This window comes from Camellia sinensis, chromosome 2 (assembly GCF_055761805.1).
Source record: "Camellia sinensis isolate YWXY chromosome 2, ASM5576180v1, whole genome shotgun sequence".
Classification (NCBI taxonomy): Eukaryota; Viridiplantae; Streptophyta; class Magnoliopsida; order Ericales; family Theaceae; genus Camellia; species Camellia sinensis.
The window spans coordinates 77,554,952-77,571,805 of NC_138962.1; the positions used below are offsets into that span (position 1 = coordinate 77,554,952).

The 16,854-nt window shown below is 35.3% G+C and overlaps 1 protein-coding gene across 1 annotated transcript; it reads right to left on the reverse strand.

Moving 5' to 3' along the window:
- Positions 1-8,047: 8,047 nt before the first annotated feature.
- LOC114279929 (uncharacterized) lies at positions 8,048-14,974 on the reverse strand. Its single transcript, XM_082913551.1, has 7 exons — positions 14,789-14,974; positions 14,461-14,617; positions 14,299-14,349; positions 14,029-14,121; positions 11,171-11,257; positions 9,742-9,864; positions 8,048-8,301 (listed from the first exon to the last, which is right to left on the reverse strand). Coding segments are annotated over exons 1-5 (381 nt in total). The 5' UTR covers positions 14,791-14,974; the 3' UTR covers positions 8,048-8,301; positions 9,742-9,864; positions 11,171-11,179.
- Positions 14,975-16,854: the final 1,880 nt, after the last annotated feature.

A 16,854-nucleotide genomic window follows, 5' to 3' on the forward strand; every position in this document is an offset into this window, starting at 1 on the left:
GACTTAGGGACCTAACACATACTTTTATTACCAATTTCATAATTTATACAAAATGATTAATCAAGACATTTTAGGGCAAAGTTTTCCCTTTTCCAAATATCACCCCAAGTGTCCCAAGTCAAACTTTTTCCACAACATAATCTCACATCTACTCTCATGACCATTTCCAATACATTCAATCGAAAACTCCTCTTTTGATCTTATCCCAAAACCCTAGGTTTGTTCAAAATCACGACATGTAGAGACCCTAATTTTTGGTAATTACACTTGAAACCCTAAGCCTTAGGTTAATTGCATTTTACTCCCAAATTTCATAAAATTTTACAAAATGGTCCAAGAAAGAATAATTTTTCTGTCTTTATTTTGTATTATAACTAAATCCTAGAATGCCATTTTTATATTTGAAAATACCCCTAACACTTAGTTTTTATTTATTTTAACCCCTAGTCTCTACATCAATTCATACATTTTATTTGCTTTAGCCTATTTGAATATTTATTAGTTCTTTGCATCTTTATTATTTATTTGAGCAAATTAGTTCGAAAAAAAATCTAGATATTTATTATTTTCCTTAGTCTTTAAGCAAGAGGGCAGAATGGTCTTTTTAACCCAAATTCATGGCCTATAAATTGAGAGCCTTGTCTCAATTCCACACCCACATTTTTAGCAGCCTAGGGAGAAGGTGAGAGAAGGAGAGTGTGATTAGGGGGAAGTAAAAACAAAAAAAAAAAAAAAAAAAAAGAAGAAGAAGAAGGGAGAAAATGTGCCTTCTTGAGTCAAGGTAAGAACACACCCCTCCCATGTCTTCTCCAATTCTTTCACCCATCTCATCCTATTGTCTACATGCCCTCTTGTGTTGCATATTAATGGTAAATAGGGTTTTTGATGTGTATGAAAGTGTGGGTTTGATTTAGTGACTTTGCCTTACAAATTTGTTAAATTAGGCACTGCTGCAACTTCTCTAATTTAAAAGAAATATCAAATTTATTTATTTCTAAAATATGAATTTATTGTAGGCTATGTGGTGTGTTTAGAGCTTGTGATAATTTTATTAGCCCCTAATTGTGTGTTTTTAGGTCTTGGATATTTTGTTTAAAACTCTGGTCCTGAGTCTCTAAAAAATAGTCCATTTCTTACAATTTTATAAAATTCCAAAATAATAATCTCCGGTTGGTTCTTCTGTAAAAATTTATAATTTTGAGTTCTCTTTCCAATGGAATTTATTTGGGTAAAAATCATCGGGCAGATTGAGAGGAAAGCCAGTTTTCCCAATGGGTGACAAATGTGGACAAGTTTTCGAACAGAGCTTATAGGTGACTTTCTGGAGGTTCTGTGCAAATTCTAAGAATTGGAACTAAAACTAGACAGGTTGATTATTGTTTCTGTGCAATTTCAGCCCCTAATTTGACCTAGAAGTATTTTTACTAAAGCATTATTGTTAGCCCTGCAGAACTGAATAGTGCTGGAAATTGTATTTTATTGTGTTATTTGTCTCTAAGTGTTTTAAAGCATTCCTAATGTTGTTTGCTTGCTTTACCATACTTATGTATGCTTATCATGGGTTATATTTCCTCCCTTATGTTTGTCTTATGCTCTTTTATATTACCGATTTACCGAATGTGACTAACTTGCTTGGCAAAAGATCTAACAGGGGTTGGCAACGGGTTGACGTTCACATTAGTGTTTCAGAATAATTTATACGTATGAATAACATGAATTATGATGGGATTAAAACCAAATGAGTTAAGTCTTGCTTAAGCGGTCTAAGTGAGCCCCTAGGTTGACACGGACGTATTCAGACTCTATGCGGTGGTTTCAGGGTGTGAGCAAACCCTTTGGTATGGTATGTGCATGGTGTAAGCGAGCCCTAGGCACAATTTGGTATGGTATGTACAGGGTGTAAGCGAGCCCTAGGCATGATTTAGGTGTAAGCAAGCCCACTTGTTTGGCCATCCCTTTTGAGGTCCATCAATGTCACTGACCGGTAAATAACCGGAAGGTGGGTATAGGTGGTAAGGTCTACAAAGCAACAAAAGGGGGAGTTCTGAATAGTCTAATGTTCAATCCTTGTGGTTAGGTAGAATGATCGATTTGGGGGATTCTCGATGTCTAGTCTAACTACAAATTCATAGAACCTTATTGTAATGTTGTACGATTTGTTCTGTGTATGGTTGATTGGTTGATAAAAGATATGGGGGTGTGTACGTTTTTACTGGGCATTCCAAGCTCATGGCATGCCATGCCAGGTGATGAAGCAGTTTACAATGGTGAAGGTTAATTCGAAGGCAAAAAAGATGAAGTGTTGGAGCTGTGGTTCATTTGAAGTCTCAGACTAGTTTTTTTTCCTTTTAACTTTTGGTTTGGCAATGTTTTGGTAATCCTGTAATGGAACATAAACGAATTATCTGTGATATTAACTCTGGTTATATATGTATATTAAGAAGTTGGGGCGTTACACGACAAGTTCTAATATTTCTTACCCATCAACAAATAACTAAGTTAAAACCCATAGAAAAGTGTAGAAAGTCCCCACCTCAAAGTTAGGAGACGAGAAAATCAAGACGGAAACTCTAAAGACGCCGAAACCAAAGTTTATTCAGATCAAAACGTAGCCCTCGAGATGCTCTGCCCTTTTCCCAAAGACACTAGGGTGGAGAAATCAATGGATCTAGGAGAAAAAGTAGAAAGAAGGTGAATTTTGGAGAGAGAAACTCAAGATCTAGGTTTTGGAGAGTTTTAGAGAGAGGGATGAAAAAGTAATGAAAAGGTAGGTTGCTGCGAACTGATACACGCATAGTCCGCTTAAGCGCAAAAGTTGATGCTCGAGCGTCAAACACAATAAGTTGTTCCGCTCGAGCGCAAGAAGTGATGCTCAAGCAGAGAATACACACATCCAGTAATTTTGCAGACAACAAGCCAACGCTCGAGCGCAAGAATGGCCACTCGAGCGTAGGAAACGCCACTCGAGCGTAGAAAATACTCTCCCAGTAGTTTTGTAGACCTACAAAAGTATTGAGAGTTCGCAAAGCCCGCTCAAGCACAGAAAGTGTCGCTTGAGCGGAGGACCAAAAATTTGGGCAACATAAAGTTTGAAAAACAAGTGACCAACTTGTCCAAACATAACCACAACAACCTTAAAGCCAAATTCAAGAAGATACAATGGAAAAAGCTATAAACAACAATTTGAAACCATTAAACCCGAGACTGGGGTACAACAAGAGTCGGGTCAAAAACCGGGATCGCTATATCCCGGATGTTCAAACTGCAAACACAGATACTATGATGAAACAAAGATCACTCCAGTGAACTTTGAGAGTGAAAATCCTAAGTGATTCGTGATTAGACCAAGATTTAAATATTTCAATTCCCAATCATTCAAAACACACAATCTAAATCATCAAGCACTTACGAAAGTGATTTACATTGTTGTTCTCGAAAAACAATAAATCGACACAAACAATTTTTACGTAGAAAAAACCACAATTGAAGCACCTTCAATTGTGATAAAAAAAACCACGGGCGAAACGCCACTAATCAATCCGCTACTGAAGAAAGAAAGATTACAAAGATAACAAAAAAACTACCCAAACGTTTCAAATTTGTCTTCAAATCTTCTGTATATCTTTCACTGCAACCTTCGTCTTGGAATTGATTAACCTAAAGTTGAATCCACAACTTCACTTGTCGAATCAACAACTACGTACAGAATCAAACTCCTTTGAAACTCCAGGCTTGAATCTCCGGATTCCACCGAAGACGAACACTCTTCAATATAACCAATCAACCTCCTTGATATGTGCTTATCAATACATGAGTTTAATACTCACTCAAATCATCAAGAAAAACTCACAAAAACCTTCAGAAGAAAACCTCAAACGAAACCCTAAGACTCTTAAAGAAGATCTAGGAAAAGTAGCCCTAGAGTTGGACAAACAAGCGAATTTATAGAAGCAGAGATCGCGCAGTCCGCTCGAGCATGGAAATGGACGCTTGAGCTGGGACTCTATATCGCGTGTTCCAACCTAGGGTCCACGCTCGAGCGGAAGATCCCATGCTCGAGCGTAGAAACACATCACTCAGTATTTTTGCAGACACGCAAAATATTGTAAGAGTGTAAACTCCGCTCGAGCGGCCATTTCCACACTTGAGCGGGAAGAACAAAACTGGAAAATTACAATCTGATTACAAACTTTTTTTCCAAAGATTTTGACAACAAGGGTCCTAAAAAGTGAAACAAGCAGAAACTCTTTTGAAAAACAGTAACTCCCAACCTGTTTAAAACACAACCAATAACTAATCCCAATTAACAACAAGACATCAAGAAGTCTAAACAATAATAATGAGTACCATATTTCAAATCAAAGAATATAAAAGGGTCGGGCCTTAACTCGAGTTGTTATAGTATGGAAATTCACATATATAATTTTCTATATATATATATTTCATATTATATATTTTTATATTATTTAATTTTCTAATCCATTCTCTTACTCGTTTTTCGTCATTCTAATTTCTTTCTACAAACTCTTGCTTGATATATTTTATAAATGTATGTAACATACCCTCAAGAGTTAGTTTAGCTGCTAATAACTCTTTATCACTTCCTTTCAGGTTGTTGTACCAACTTGCTACTATTCTTGTGAAGTTGTGTTCAATATAATTTAAAAAGCTTTGTACGCTCCAACTGTTACTATGAATATTTAAAACATGGTGCATGTCTCTTTTCCATTGTTTTAATACTTCATTAACATTGTCCACAATCAATATCTAATAAGTAATTGGTGTTACTAATTGGTTTTGATGGTACTTCTCTTAAGAATATTTCTTGTCTGGGCATAAAATTTGCATAACTAGGTGTTCCTTCCCTAGAATATGATCCTTTATTTAAATAGTTGTAATGCCCAATTAATCATAATTTGTAATATCATCCTCCATTTGTTGTCTAGTAAAATTTCTAAAGTTTGGGTGGTTCAGATTTGTTTTGTAGATGAATTGATGTCCTTTGGTTTGACGATGACCATTTCTATGTCATCATTATTTGTTTTTTCAAATTTTTCTAAAATGTTATTTTCTTTTTCAGTGCCACTATTTTCCATTAGTTATTTTAATTCTTGAAGAGAGATGTGTTCCATTTCCCCTAGACTGATTAATCCCAATTGTTTATAAAGATCTTTTTCAGTTTTGATTTTACTATTATTTATTTCTTCTAAGATATAATTATCCATTTTATCTAATTTATCGGCTATTTCTAATATTATTTTATATTTAACTTCATTATTTTTTTTTTCATTTTCAGCCATTACTTCTTATTCTTCTAAGCTATAATTACTTAGATATATTTTTTTCGTTTTTCAAGTGATATTAATTCAGAAGGTTCATTCATAGGGTTCCCCTTGAAAGCATCAGGGTAAATATTTTTGGTATTTTCTTGATGATTTTCTACAATAGCTACTTGCTTGCCTTTATCTAATAATAGATGTCTAGCTCCGTTTATAATTTCTTGTTGATTATCCTTAAAATTTTCGTTAAGTTTTTTAATAATCTGATTATGGTATTGTTTTGTTCTATTATTATTTTTAGTGCAGTACTGTTATTTAGATTATCTTATTCTACTTCTTCAGAATATCTAACGCTCATATATTAAGATTGGAAAGGTTGAAAAATCAGAGTCTAACACCAATTCTAAGTGCAATTCAATTTAATATTAATTCTTGTAAAAAATTTCGATCATACTCTAAACTTGCTTTTTCTAGGAATATTTCTCTCTTAAGTTTAGCAATTCTCTAACTATAATTTATTATAGATGGTCTCGAAACAATAATTAAATGAGACTGTAATCTTTTTAACTCACTTTCTAATTCAGAAATGGATGCTAGAGTATTATTAATTTGTGCTCTTAGTCCTTCAATTAAAAGCATGTAATTACCAATTATTAAGTTTTATAGCGATTCCGGTTTTGACCTGACCTTTATTGTATTCCGGACTCGGACCTTGAGGTTTAATATTGTTATTTATGTCTCTTTCTCTCTTTTCCCTTCCTATTTGAATGTTGGAACATGTCGGGTACGTTTGAACAGGTTAGTTACTAGTTATTCAAATGGTAGTTGTCTTGAAATTTGCTTCTTCGCTCAAGCGAGACTTCTTGCACTCGAGCGAGCTTTGAGTGCTCTCAATATTTTGCCTAGACGTAGAATTTCTGGAAAGGTTGAGGTCTTCTCTCGAGCGAGGCTTCTTGCGCTCAAGCGAGGGCGTGCGTTTGTAAAACTTCTGGAGGTGTCTATTCTGCGCTCAAGCGAGGTCACTTACTGTGTTTGGTCGCTCGAGCGACAACTCCTTCGCTCAAGCGAGCCTCACGCATATCAGTTCACAGCATAGCAGTTTTATATCACTTTTGATTTCCTTCTGCTAAAAACCCTAATTCGACTCTCTCTCTCTCTCTCTCTCTCTCTCTCTCTTCAAGTACTCCAAGATCTAAGCATATCTCAACCCTAGTCCCTTTGTTAAAGAGTTGGAGCATCTCAAGGACTTCCCTTTGATCCAAGTCAAACCGAATTTGGGGCATTTTTGAAGTTCGTCTTCATCTCCTTTGAGCTTCTACACTTGAGGTCGGGATATTCTACGCTTTAATATGGTTTTTAACCTAGGTATTTGTTGTTATGTATAAATGGTGAGATTTGGGAGGATTTGGGTAAAGTTAAGGTTTGGATTCAAAATTGAAAGAGGGGTTTTCCATATTGGTTTTACAAAATGACTATGGGGCTTTGTATACGAGGTTCTCTAGTGTTAAAATGGTGGAATTTAGCCTTTGGGTTGATATTTGAAAAAGGGGGAAATTTCCCTAATATGAGCAAAATAATTATTTTGTATAAATAATGAAATTGATATGGAAAATGTGAAATTGAGAGGGTGTATGAATGAATGGTGCAGTTGGATTTGTTAAATCACTCATCTATGGAAATGTGATAAATTGTCTGTTATAAAGATTATATATCTATTTAGAAATATCTATTTTGGGCTATCGGTGGAGGATAGCTATGATTGTTGTAGAAATCGCATTGATTATGTGTTGTGAATAGTCATTGTATATGACAATGCCTTTAAATACATTGTATATGTATCATTGTTTGGGGGGAGATAGGGAATGGACACCATTTAAAATTAAGTCGGCTGGAGTGTCCAAAGTGAAAGTCCGGAAACCTTATATTTATGGGTGCCGATTCCCTTGGATGTGAATTCCGTAAAATGGCAGAAATTGAAGTGTTTGAATGACGGCTGTTGTTGAATTGTGAACCAATGAGGCGTAGCCTCATTTGGGGTTGTTTAGATAACAAAGGACTATGCCTATAAATTGGTTTGAAATAAAACAATGGAAATGGATTGAGTTGTGAATATTATTACTGAGCAGTCATGGAAAGAATGTAAGTTGGTCTTGAACATTGAACATTTATCTGACACTTATATCTTAGTTAAATTTTATATATTGTGTTAGTTTATCTCTACTGGGCTTTGGCTCACCTTACTTGGGAAACCATTTTCAGGTACAGGTAACACTACAAAAAATTTGACTTTTTGCGATAGTAAAATGCCGTCGCAAATACTCAAAATGCTGTCTCAAAAGGTTTTTTGTGACGGCGGATGACTTTTAGCGACGACAAGTGGGGGGTCACAACAAAGGGGGTTGCAAAAGGGTTTTAGCGACGGCACGTTGCTGTCGCCTTTTTTTTGCGACGACAAAGTTGCCTTTTTGCAACGGCATTTTTCCTTCGCCATTAATACGAAAAAATCTGAGATTTTTGAGACGGCACTATGATTCCGTCGCTAAAGGTGTTATTTGCGACGGCAAAAAATGCCGTCGCTAAAAAATATTTGAGACAGCACGATGCGGCGTCGCTAAAAGATTATTTGCGACGACAACGTGATGCTGTCTAAAAAAAAAAAAAACTATAGTAAAATTATTAAAAATATGAAAATTACCTGTATTAAATGAAAAATAATTGAAAAAAAAAATCAATAATTACATAATAATATAAAAAATCCAGTACAAAAATAACAATTCATCCATAATACAAATATTCTTGCATTCATTTATTAAAACACATTAGCAAAATTATTCCACTACATAATATTGCATAATACATACACAATGTTTAAATACATAATGTTGTTCACAATTCAAAATAACGTAAATCAAAAACAAAAGTTTCTCCCTCATGATTCTTCCGTGGATAACAAAAACAAAAGTAAATCGCAATCTTCACACGCCTGTATTCCACAAGAAGCAAACTGCTACTCGGGAAATATCTGAAAACAAAAAATAAAAATAATTAATGACAATATAATTATGTGTTAACATTTTAATTACAAAAAAATATAAAAAATTAACTACTATATAATTACAAAGATAATATCTAAGGAAGTCCAAAATATCTTATCTTGCAAATTCCTTAACATAAATAAATAAAATAATTTAACTAATAAAAAACTTTAATATTCTTGAGCACACTTTGTTTGGTATAGCTTTTAATAAGTTAAAAATTAATAATTAGTAAACAGAAATTAAAAACATCCTTTCTGTAACTTTCTAATAATAATTTTTTTCAAATCTTATTTAAACTAATTTCTTGGTAAAAGTTGCATGCAGTAGTTTTCACCCATATTTTCAAAATAAAAAGGTATAACAAACTCCAATAAGCTGCACCCAACAAGCCCTATCATGTGTCAATCTGTAGAAGATAGTTCCTAGGGTTTTCCATGTATGACAATAGTGTACCTATTAACCTAAGGAGAAAAAAAAGACATTGCATGTTTAGCATCACTCGATACTAACTAGCTCTACTGTGCACCCAAAAAATCACTGAAATTGGAATAACATAATAGTTACATAACAAGCCTATTACTATGTAGATCTATAATCAATAACTGTTTTTTATTCATCCAAACATAAACAAAACCTCCAAATATTGACAAAATAGGGAAGGGGGGGTAAAAGTTACATAAATATATTAGAATTACAATTTATCAGATTTTTTTTTTGGCAGATAAGTAAATATAGCCGAATAATGAATTACACCACTTCCAAAAATCAACATAAAAGGAAAAATTAAAGACACTTAATGATCTTTTTAGTGCGCATTTGGTATGTATTAAGAATGTTCAAAATATAATCACCATCCAATTTTCAAGTCTTGCAGAGATTAGAATTTGGCATCTATAAGCTATAGTCTATAATATATATATAATTGCAAAATGTAGTGAGGTTATTACTACTACAAAGCTCAATCCTTTTTCTCATTTTTTTGATTTTTTTGATTTATTTTTTAATTATGTGCTGCAATCTGATTGGTCTATGAATCAGTTTATATGTTCTTAAAATAAAGTTTAAAACTCTTTTTGATTTGCCGTGACATTGTTAGATCTCTTCCTTAAATCATGCTATTATAATTGAAAAGACAAACAATTCTTTCTTAAGTCATGCTGTGGAAATGTTTTTAGTTTGCATCATATATATGAATGTGGGATAGATGCTTTGTAGAATTCATATTAAAATAGATGAATAATGATTTTATGACTACAAATGGGTACTACATAATATTTTTCACTACAATATTGTGCGTGCAAAACAAGTAAATAAGTTTTTATAACCAAACACTTTGTCACTTGGTTGAAATCTTATCGTGTGTTTGTCTAATGAATAATGCTTGTAGATTGCAGTTATTTGGCGAAATAAAATTGGTCCAATACCTGGGTAAATCCATCTGGCCATGTTATTGATATGGCATAGTTTCCCATTGGACGAATTTCTTCAGGTTCAATATCTTTGGGAGCATCATTATACTGTCGTTTCTGCTCACCAGTCCATTCATCCTGTTCCCAAAAAATAAAAATAAATAAATATAAAAATAAATATAATAATAATTAATTAATAAATGAATAATAGTTTACTTCAAAAGGAAATGTAATATAAAGTCAAGACATGCATTTGGAGATTCTAAAAGTAATAATTGAACTGAGAAAACGAAAACAAAATTGTCAAGGCCCCCTTTTTTTTTCATGTAATAACATTTTGTTTCGTTATCATTAGGATTCGACAAGGTGGGCATTGGACGGCTAGCCCGCCCAACCCCCCCAACCCATACCTACTTTTTCAAGGCTTGGGAAGGGTAGTTGAGCCCACAAGGCTGGGTAGACTATATAACCCGATGTTTGAGCTGGGGCAGATTTAGTGCAAGCCTGGCCAGACCCAGATGATGTCCAGCCCCCAAACACCTAGTGTAAGATATAATGCCCTCTACTATATCTCCAAACCACCAGTTTCAGAAGTCCTGGGTCACAAACAGTTGAGTTCTACCTCTAGACTAATCCACTGACTTCCTCATGCTATGCAGCATGAGCTTTTGACTATTCAACTGTGTTCTTATTCCATCAAGCTGGTGAATTAAATTAGGGACTCCACATCAAAAAATGTATAGTGCTAACACAAACCTTACAAGACAAAATGTATAGTGCTAACACAAACCTCACAAGCATTCCAATTCATTCTGGTCCATCTAAAGCAAACGATAAAAATATTTACTACTTTAAATCACAAGTGCCCAAAGATCCAAATTAGAAAAGGGTTTAAACTGTCTCAAAAGAGCAAGATAAAAAGGACTTGAGAATTTACATATTTCAGCAAGTTTCCATGAAATTCTTATTTACATAAATTAGCTCGAATGCATTCAGATTGATCCACATGAATTTTTTTTTTCTATTTGGTAATCTTCCTTCTAGAGGCCACTATTCAATACTCATCTAATAAAGCAAGGCATCATTTTTTTCTATAGCAGAATGGCTTAAATTTTGCTATCAAAAACCAATCATAGGGCAACTGACAAGTACCCTTTATAACCAGCATGAGCAAACTAAGAGACTACCACAAAAAAATTTCCCTGGCGTTCCACAAAATTAACGATGGCCTGATTTATCAACATATCAAAGAGAAGCAAAATTCTTCAATGCAAAGAGCACTAACTTACCATCCTCATCTATGTTATCCATCTCTTCTTCTAAATAAAAACATAACAGAATAAAGGCCCAACACAAACATATCAAAAGTGTAATTTGTACATGAGCTTGCTTTGAATTTCCAATTCTAAGAAACAAAATCCTATATCTGCTATGGTTAACCAACCTGTGCTGATCAAGCTTGCTTACTAGACCAAGTGATCACGTAACCGATTATTGTTGTGACAAGTCCCAACAATGCACCAGCAATAACCTGTAATATAGCGATCCCGGGTTTACCCTTGTTGTATAGTGATCCGGACATGTGTCCGTGGATGTTGGTAGTTGTTTATTATCTTGTTTGCATCCTTTCTTACTTTGTATTTGAGTTATAGGATGTGTTGAGCGGGTTTGTTACAGGTTGGTTGAGTTTAGAAACCAAAACTAGTTGCCCAGATTTTTGGCCTGTACGCTCGAGCGGAGGTGTTGGCGCTCGAGCGTAGATTACACCCATTCAGTATTTTCCTGTGCAGCGTTGTACGCTCGAGCGTGGTATTGGCCGCTCGAGCGGGGTTGTCTGAGTGCCGCTCGAGCGTAGGGTTGGGAGCTCGAGCGGAGGCCTGGTTCTGCAAAAGTGCTGGGCGAGTGCATTCTGCGCTCGAGCGGGAGGTTGGCCGCTCGAGCGGAAGTCTGTGAGTGGCCGATCGAGCGGGGTGTTTTACGCTCCAGCGGAGACCTGGGTTAAAGTCCCGAATTTGTGACTCTTTAAATCACTTTTTCACTTTCTCTTCTCTCTCTTACTTTTCCAAAATCACCATTGTTGAGCCTCTCACTCTAGACTCTACCTTCTCTCTAGGTTTTGATCTAGTAGGAGTGATTTACTCACCTTTGGCCTTTACAAAAAAAGTTGTTGATCGTCGAGGGCTTCATTTTAATCTGAAAATCTCGGGTTTTGGAGCACGTTGGGTTTTGTCGTCTTCTCCTTTGGGACTCCGAATTTGAGGTAGGGATAACCTACTCCTCTCTATGGGTTTTGTCTTTAAATTTTGGTATTTTGAGATGTTGGGCTTGGTTTGGTAATTTTGTGAAAGTTTGGGGCTTTTGTGTAATTTTACAAAAGTTGGGGTTTTATTCATAATAAACCTAGATGCATGTTTGGCATAGAAAAATGGAATGATTGTTGAATCATTGATGAAAATGGGACCTAAGGGTTGAAATGGTAATTATGGAAAATGGCCTAATTACATTGTTTAATTAATTGGGATAATTAATTGGTAAGAAATGAGGAAATGAAATGTTGATTGAATATCCATTTGTGCATTTATTTTCTGTTTTAGAAATAACTGCTTTGGGCTATCGGTGGAGGATAGTCGAGATTGTTGTAGACAATGCATGATGATTAGGTAAACGGAAACTAATCAATGGAATGTGTCATGGAACTTGACGGTTGATAGAATACATTAATTGTGTGTATTGTGTGATTGTTTATAGAACCAATGTGTTTATATACGTTATGTGTAGAGGAGGAGATAGGGGATGTACTCCGCGGTTTAGGGGAAGATAGGGGATGTACCTCTAAACCGGATAGGTATTGGGAGGAGATAGGGGATGAACTCCGTAGACAGAGCTCATATGCTTGTCTAGAGAAGTGAAGATAGAGCTCATATGCTTATCTTTGTGAAGTGTGGATACAGCTTGTATGCTTATCTGTGGATATTGTTGATATACATATCTGTTGTGAAGTGTGGATACAGCTTGTATGCTTATCTGTGGATATTGTTGATATACATATCTGTTGTAGAGTGTGGATACAGCTTGTATGCTTATCTGTGGATATTGTTGATATACATATCTGTTGAGAATGTGGATATAGCTTTTATGCTTATCTGAATGTGAGATATAGTTTTTATACATATCTGTGGAAATGATGATAGAGCTAGCATGCTTATCTGTTGAAAAAGGGAAAATGAAAAGTAATTGGGACTTGTAAGTCGTTGACATAAATATGTAATTTATGTGATTGTATCAGTGTTGACCAACTATCAATTGCTAATGTTTTAGTCATTGTCCATGGTTGGTTTAGTGTATTTCTACTGGGCTGTGGCTCACCCTATATGGGAATATCATTTTCAGGTACAGGAAGCATGCCACCTCCAAGGACATAGCTTGGGAGGCTAGAGGCGGACATAGTGTAGTTGTTTTACTTTCGATGTATTACATGTAACTTCAAGCCAAGGGCTTAATGTGTAAACGAGTTAGTACTCTTTTGTTGAAACCAAGTGTTAACTTGGAAAGCTGTAAGCCCGTAGGGCATTTTGTTTTGATGTTAACATGTAATACTTATGTAATGAAACTCAATGAAATAAAGGAATGTGGTTAGTTTATATGTAAATGCTTGTCTTATCTGATGGGTTTAATGTTATTATTTTGAGGGCGTTACATGTAATATGAGGAAATTTAGAAATGATAATCCACAATACTAACCGGTAGCATAATAGGAAAACAGAGAAAGGAAACAACAATCGCACATATACATACACATATATATATATATATGTGTGTCATGAATGTAATTTTTTTCCTTCTGTTTTAATTATTTTTTCTGATTGAAAAGACATGGGCTACACATTTGAGGACAAGATGAAGGAAATTCATCCAGATGATTCTGCGATCTACAATGAATTGATGAAGAACAATGAATGCCATAGAAAGGAAACGCGATTTGATTCAATTTCAGTTGCTGCAAGAACAACAATCTAAAAGTATGGCACTATGAGTAGGAGGGGTTAATGAGGGAGCTAATATGACATGATGACCTCTTGAGTAACTGGACTTATGTATGAAGTTAAATTTAAGTGGAGCATAATCTCACTTCTTTATAATAGTAATGACCACTTTTTTTTCTTTCTTTCTTTCTAATCTTCCTAATTTTCAGCGAAAAGGATAATAAATAGTAATAATCAAACATCCAGTCAAGCCAAGACAATCAAATAATAAATGACGAATCAATTAAACAAGATGATAATTTAAAGCTTTCAACAAAACCTGTTGAGGCGTGTGCCCAAGAAGTTCACGTAGTGGTCTGCTCTCAGCCAGAGGATGTTCAGCAGGAAGTTCATATACAATTTGATTCAAAACCTGAAGAACTCCACAAAATTAAATCTACACAAGATGTCTTGTAGTTAAATACTATTAGAAGTTTAGAACATGCACATGCATTATCAGCAAAGAAAGACATATCACTATCCACAAAATCAGCACATGTGAATGTGTTTCTGTGGTGGGAGCTGGAGGGAGAGAGGGAGAGCAGCAAACCTCTGCTTGGCGACCAGCATGTAATCTTACACCAAATGCATCATACATCGCCTGTCATAACATTGGTTACATAATATCAGCATGGGTAGATAACTTAACAGAAAGAACTATACAGAGATTTCTCAAAGAACTATTTAAACAAGATTAAGTGAAGGATCATACAACACATGCTAAGATCAATGCAGTTGCAAACAGTGATCCTCCAAATCCATCATAAAAACCAACGGCTGCAGCAAGAGCAGTGACAGTTGCAGAATGGGAAGATGGCATCCCACCAGATCCAATAAGGTCCTTGAGATCCCATCGTCTTTCCTTATACCTGCAAATCTATGAAAGATTAAGACTCTTAGGATGAACTAATTACAATTCAAACCAGGCCATTCTATATACAAGTAGAAGCATTCAAGATCAAAATAGCTGAAACTAAATCTACCAAACTAGAGAGAGAGAGAGAGAGAGAGAGATGAGCAAAGAGTAAAGAAAGAAAAACATAAGAGATGTTGAGGTGGCAGAAGAGGAGGCCGGCGCTGCTGCTGCTCCTCCGACGACGACACTGCTCCTCCGCCGCTCGCCTTTGATCGAGAGAGAGAGAGGGGGGTTAAGAAGAGATTAGGGATTTTTGGGTTTGAGATTGGGGATTTTGGGGATTTTTTGTTTGGGGGAGGGGGAATGGGAAAAAAGGGGCGGGAATAAAAAATAAAAAAAAATAATTTTTTTTGAGTCACAAATGAAATTTAAATAATAAAATAATGATGTTTAACTTCTTTTTTTTTTTTTTTTTTTACGATGGGGGTTGCCGTCGTCAAAAAATTTTCTTTTTTGCTAAAATATATATTTTTTATAGTTAATGAATTTTTTTAAAAAAAATTCTTTTTTTTTTAGTTACTAAGATCGAAAATTTATTTGTTTCATTTTTATTTTAATGAAAAAAAATATTATTATTTTTTATTTGGTAGAAGTAGGGGTAATATTTTAATGAAAAATATTTTCCACTAAAATAAAAGTTTATTTTCTATAGTCAATGAATTTTTTTTTTCTGCGGCCTATTTTTTTTTTGTTACTAAAAATCATGAACTAATTTTTTGTGGTAGAGGAAAAGGAGCGATAGTAGTGGTGAAGGTGGTGGATAAGAGATGATGGTGATGGTGATGGTGATGGTGATGGTGATGGTGATGGCGATGGCGAAAGAGATTAGTGGTGAAGTCGTGGTAGTGGTAGTGTAAATGGAGTGGCAGGGGTGAAGGAGAGGTAATGGTAGTAGTAGTGGCAGTAGTGGTAGTGGTGGTAGTGGAGTGGTGACGATGGTAGTCGTAATGGTAGTCGTATTGGTGAAGTTGCGACAGTGGGAGTAGTGGTGGTTGTGGAATGGCGTTTGCAGTAGTGGTGAAGGTGGTAGAGGAGATGGGTGGTGAGAGAGAGAAATGAGTGAGAGACAGATAGAGGAGAGAGAGAGAGAGAGTAATGAGCGAGAGAAAGACAAAGTGGTCGCTAAAAGTACATTTTCTTGTAGTGGATCGATAAATCGAGAGGGAGCTCAGTAAATAGAGAAGATGAGAGTGAGAGAGTGAGCAACGCAAACACAGTGGAAGAGAGAAAGAGATAGAAAATGAGAGACAGAAAAGATACATAGAGAGAAGAGAGATGGACGAGAGAGAAAGAGAGAGATAGAGAGAAGAAAGATAAGCGAAAGAGACATAAAGAGAAGAGAGATGAAAGAGAGAGACAGAGAGAAAGATAGAGAGAAGAGAGATGAGTGAGAGAGACAGAGAAAGATGAGAGATGAGAGAGATAGAGAGAAGAGAGACGAGCGAGAGAGATAAAGAGAAGAGAGATGAGCGAAAGAGATAGAGAGAGCAAAGAGATGAGAAAAGAGATGAGAGAAGAGATAAATGAATGAGAAACACAGAAAGAGAGAGAGACATATAGACAGACAAACAGAGAGAGAAAAATGATGAGTAAGAGAGAAAGAGAAGAGAAGAGAGAAAAGAAGATGAAAAAATGGATGAAAGATATAGACAGAGAGAGAGAGAGAACGAAAAGAGATAAATAAGAGAGAGACAGAGAGACATGAGCGAGAGAGATAAAGAGAAGAGAGAGAGAGAAGAGAGATGAGAGAGATAAAGAGAAGAAAGATGGACGAGAGACACAGAGAGAAAGAGAGAGAGAGAGAGAGACAGAGAAGAGTGATGAGTGAGAGAGAGAAAGAGAAGAGAGACAGAGACATAGAGAGAAACAAAGAGACAGACAGACAAAGAAGAGTGATGAGTGAGAGAGAGAGAGATAAGAGAGTCAGAGACATGTAGAGAAAGAGAGAGAGAGAGACAGACAGAGAAGAGTTATGAGTGAGAGAGAGAAAGAGAAGAGAGACAGAGATAGAGACAGAGAGATAGAAAGATGAAAAAATTGGTGAAAAGAGAAATGTTTAAAAGAGTAAGACGACGTCGTTTTAATTTTTTTTTTCTACCAAAAAAATACCGTTGCATTTATTTAAACCATTATATGACTATATATATATGAAGTCGTCTCAAAGCCACAATATATATATATATATATATA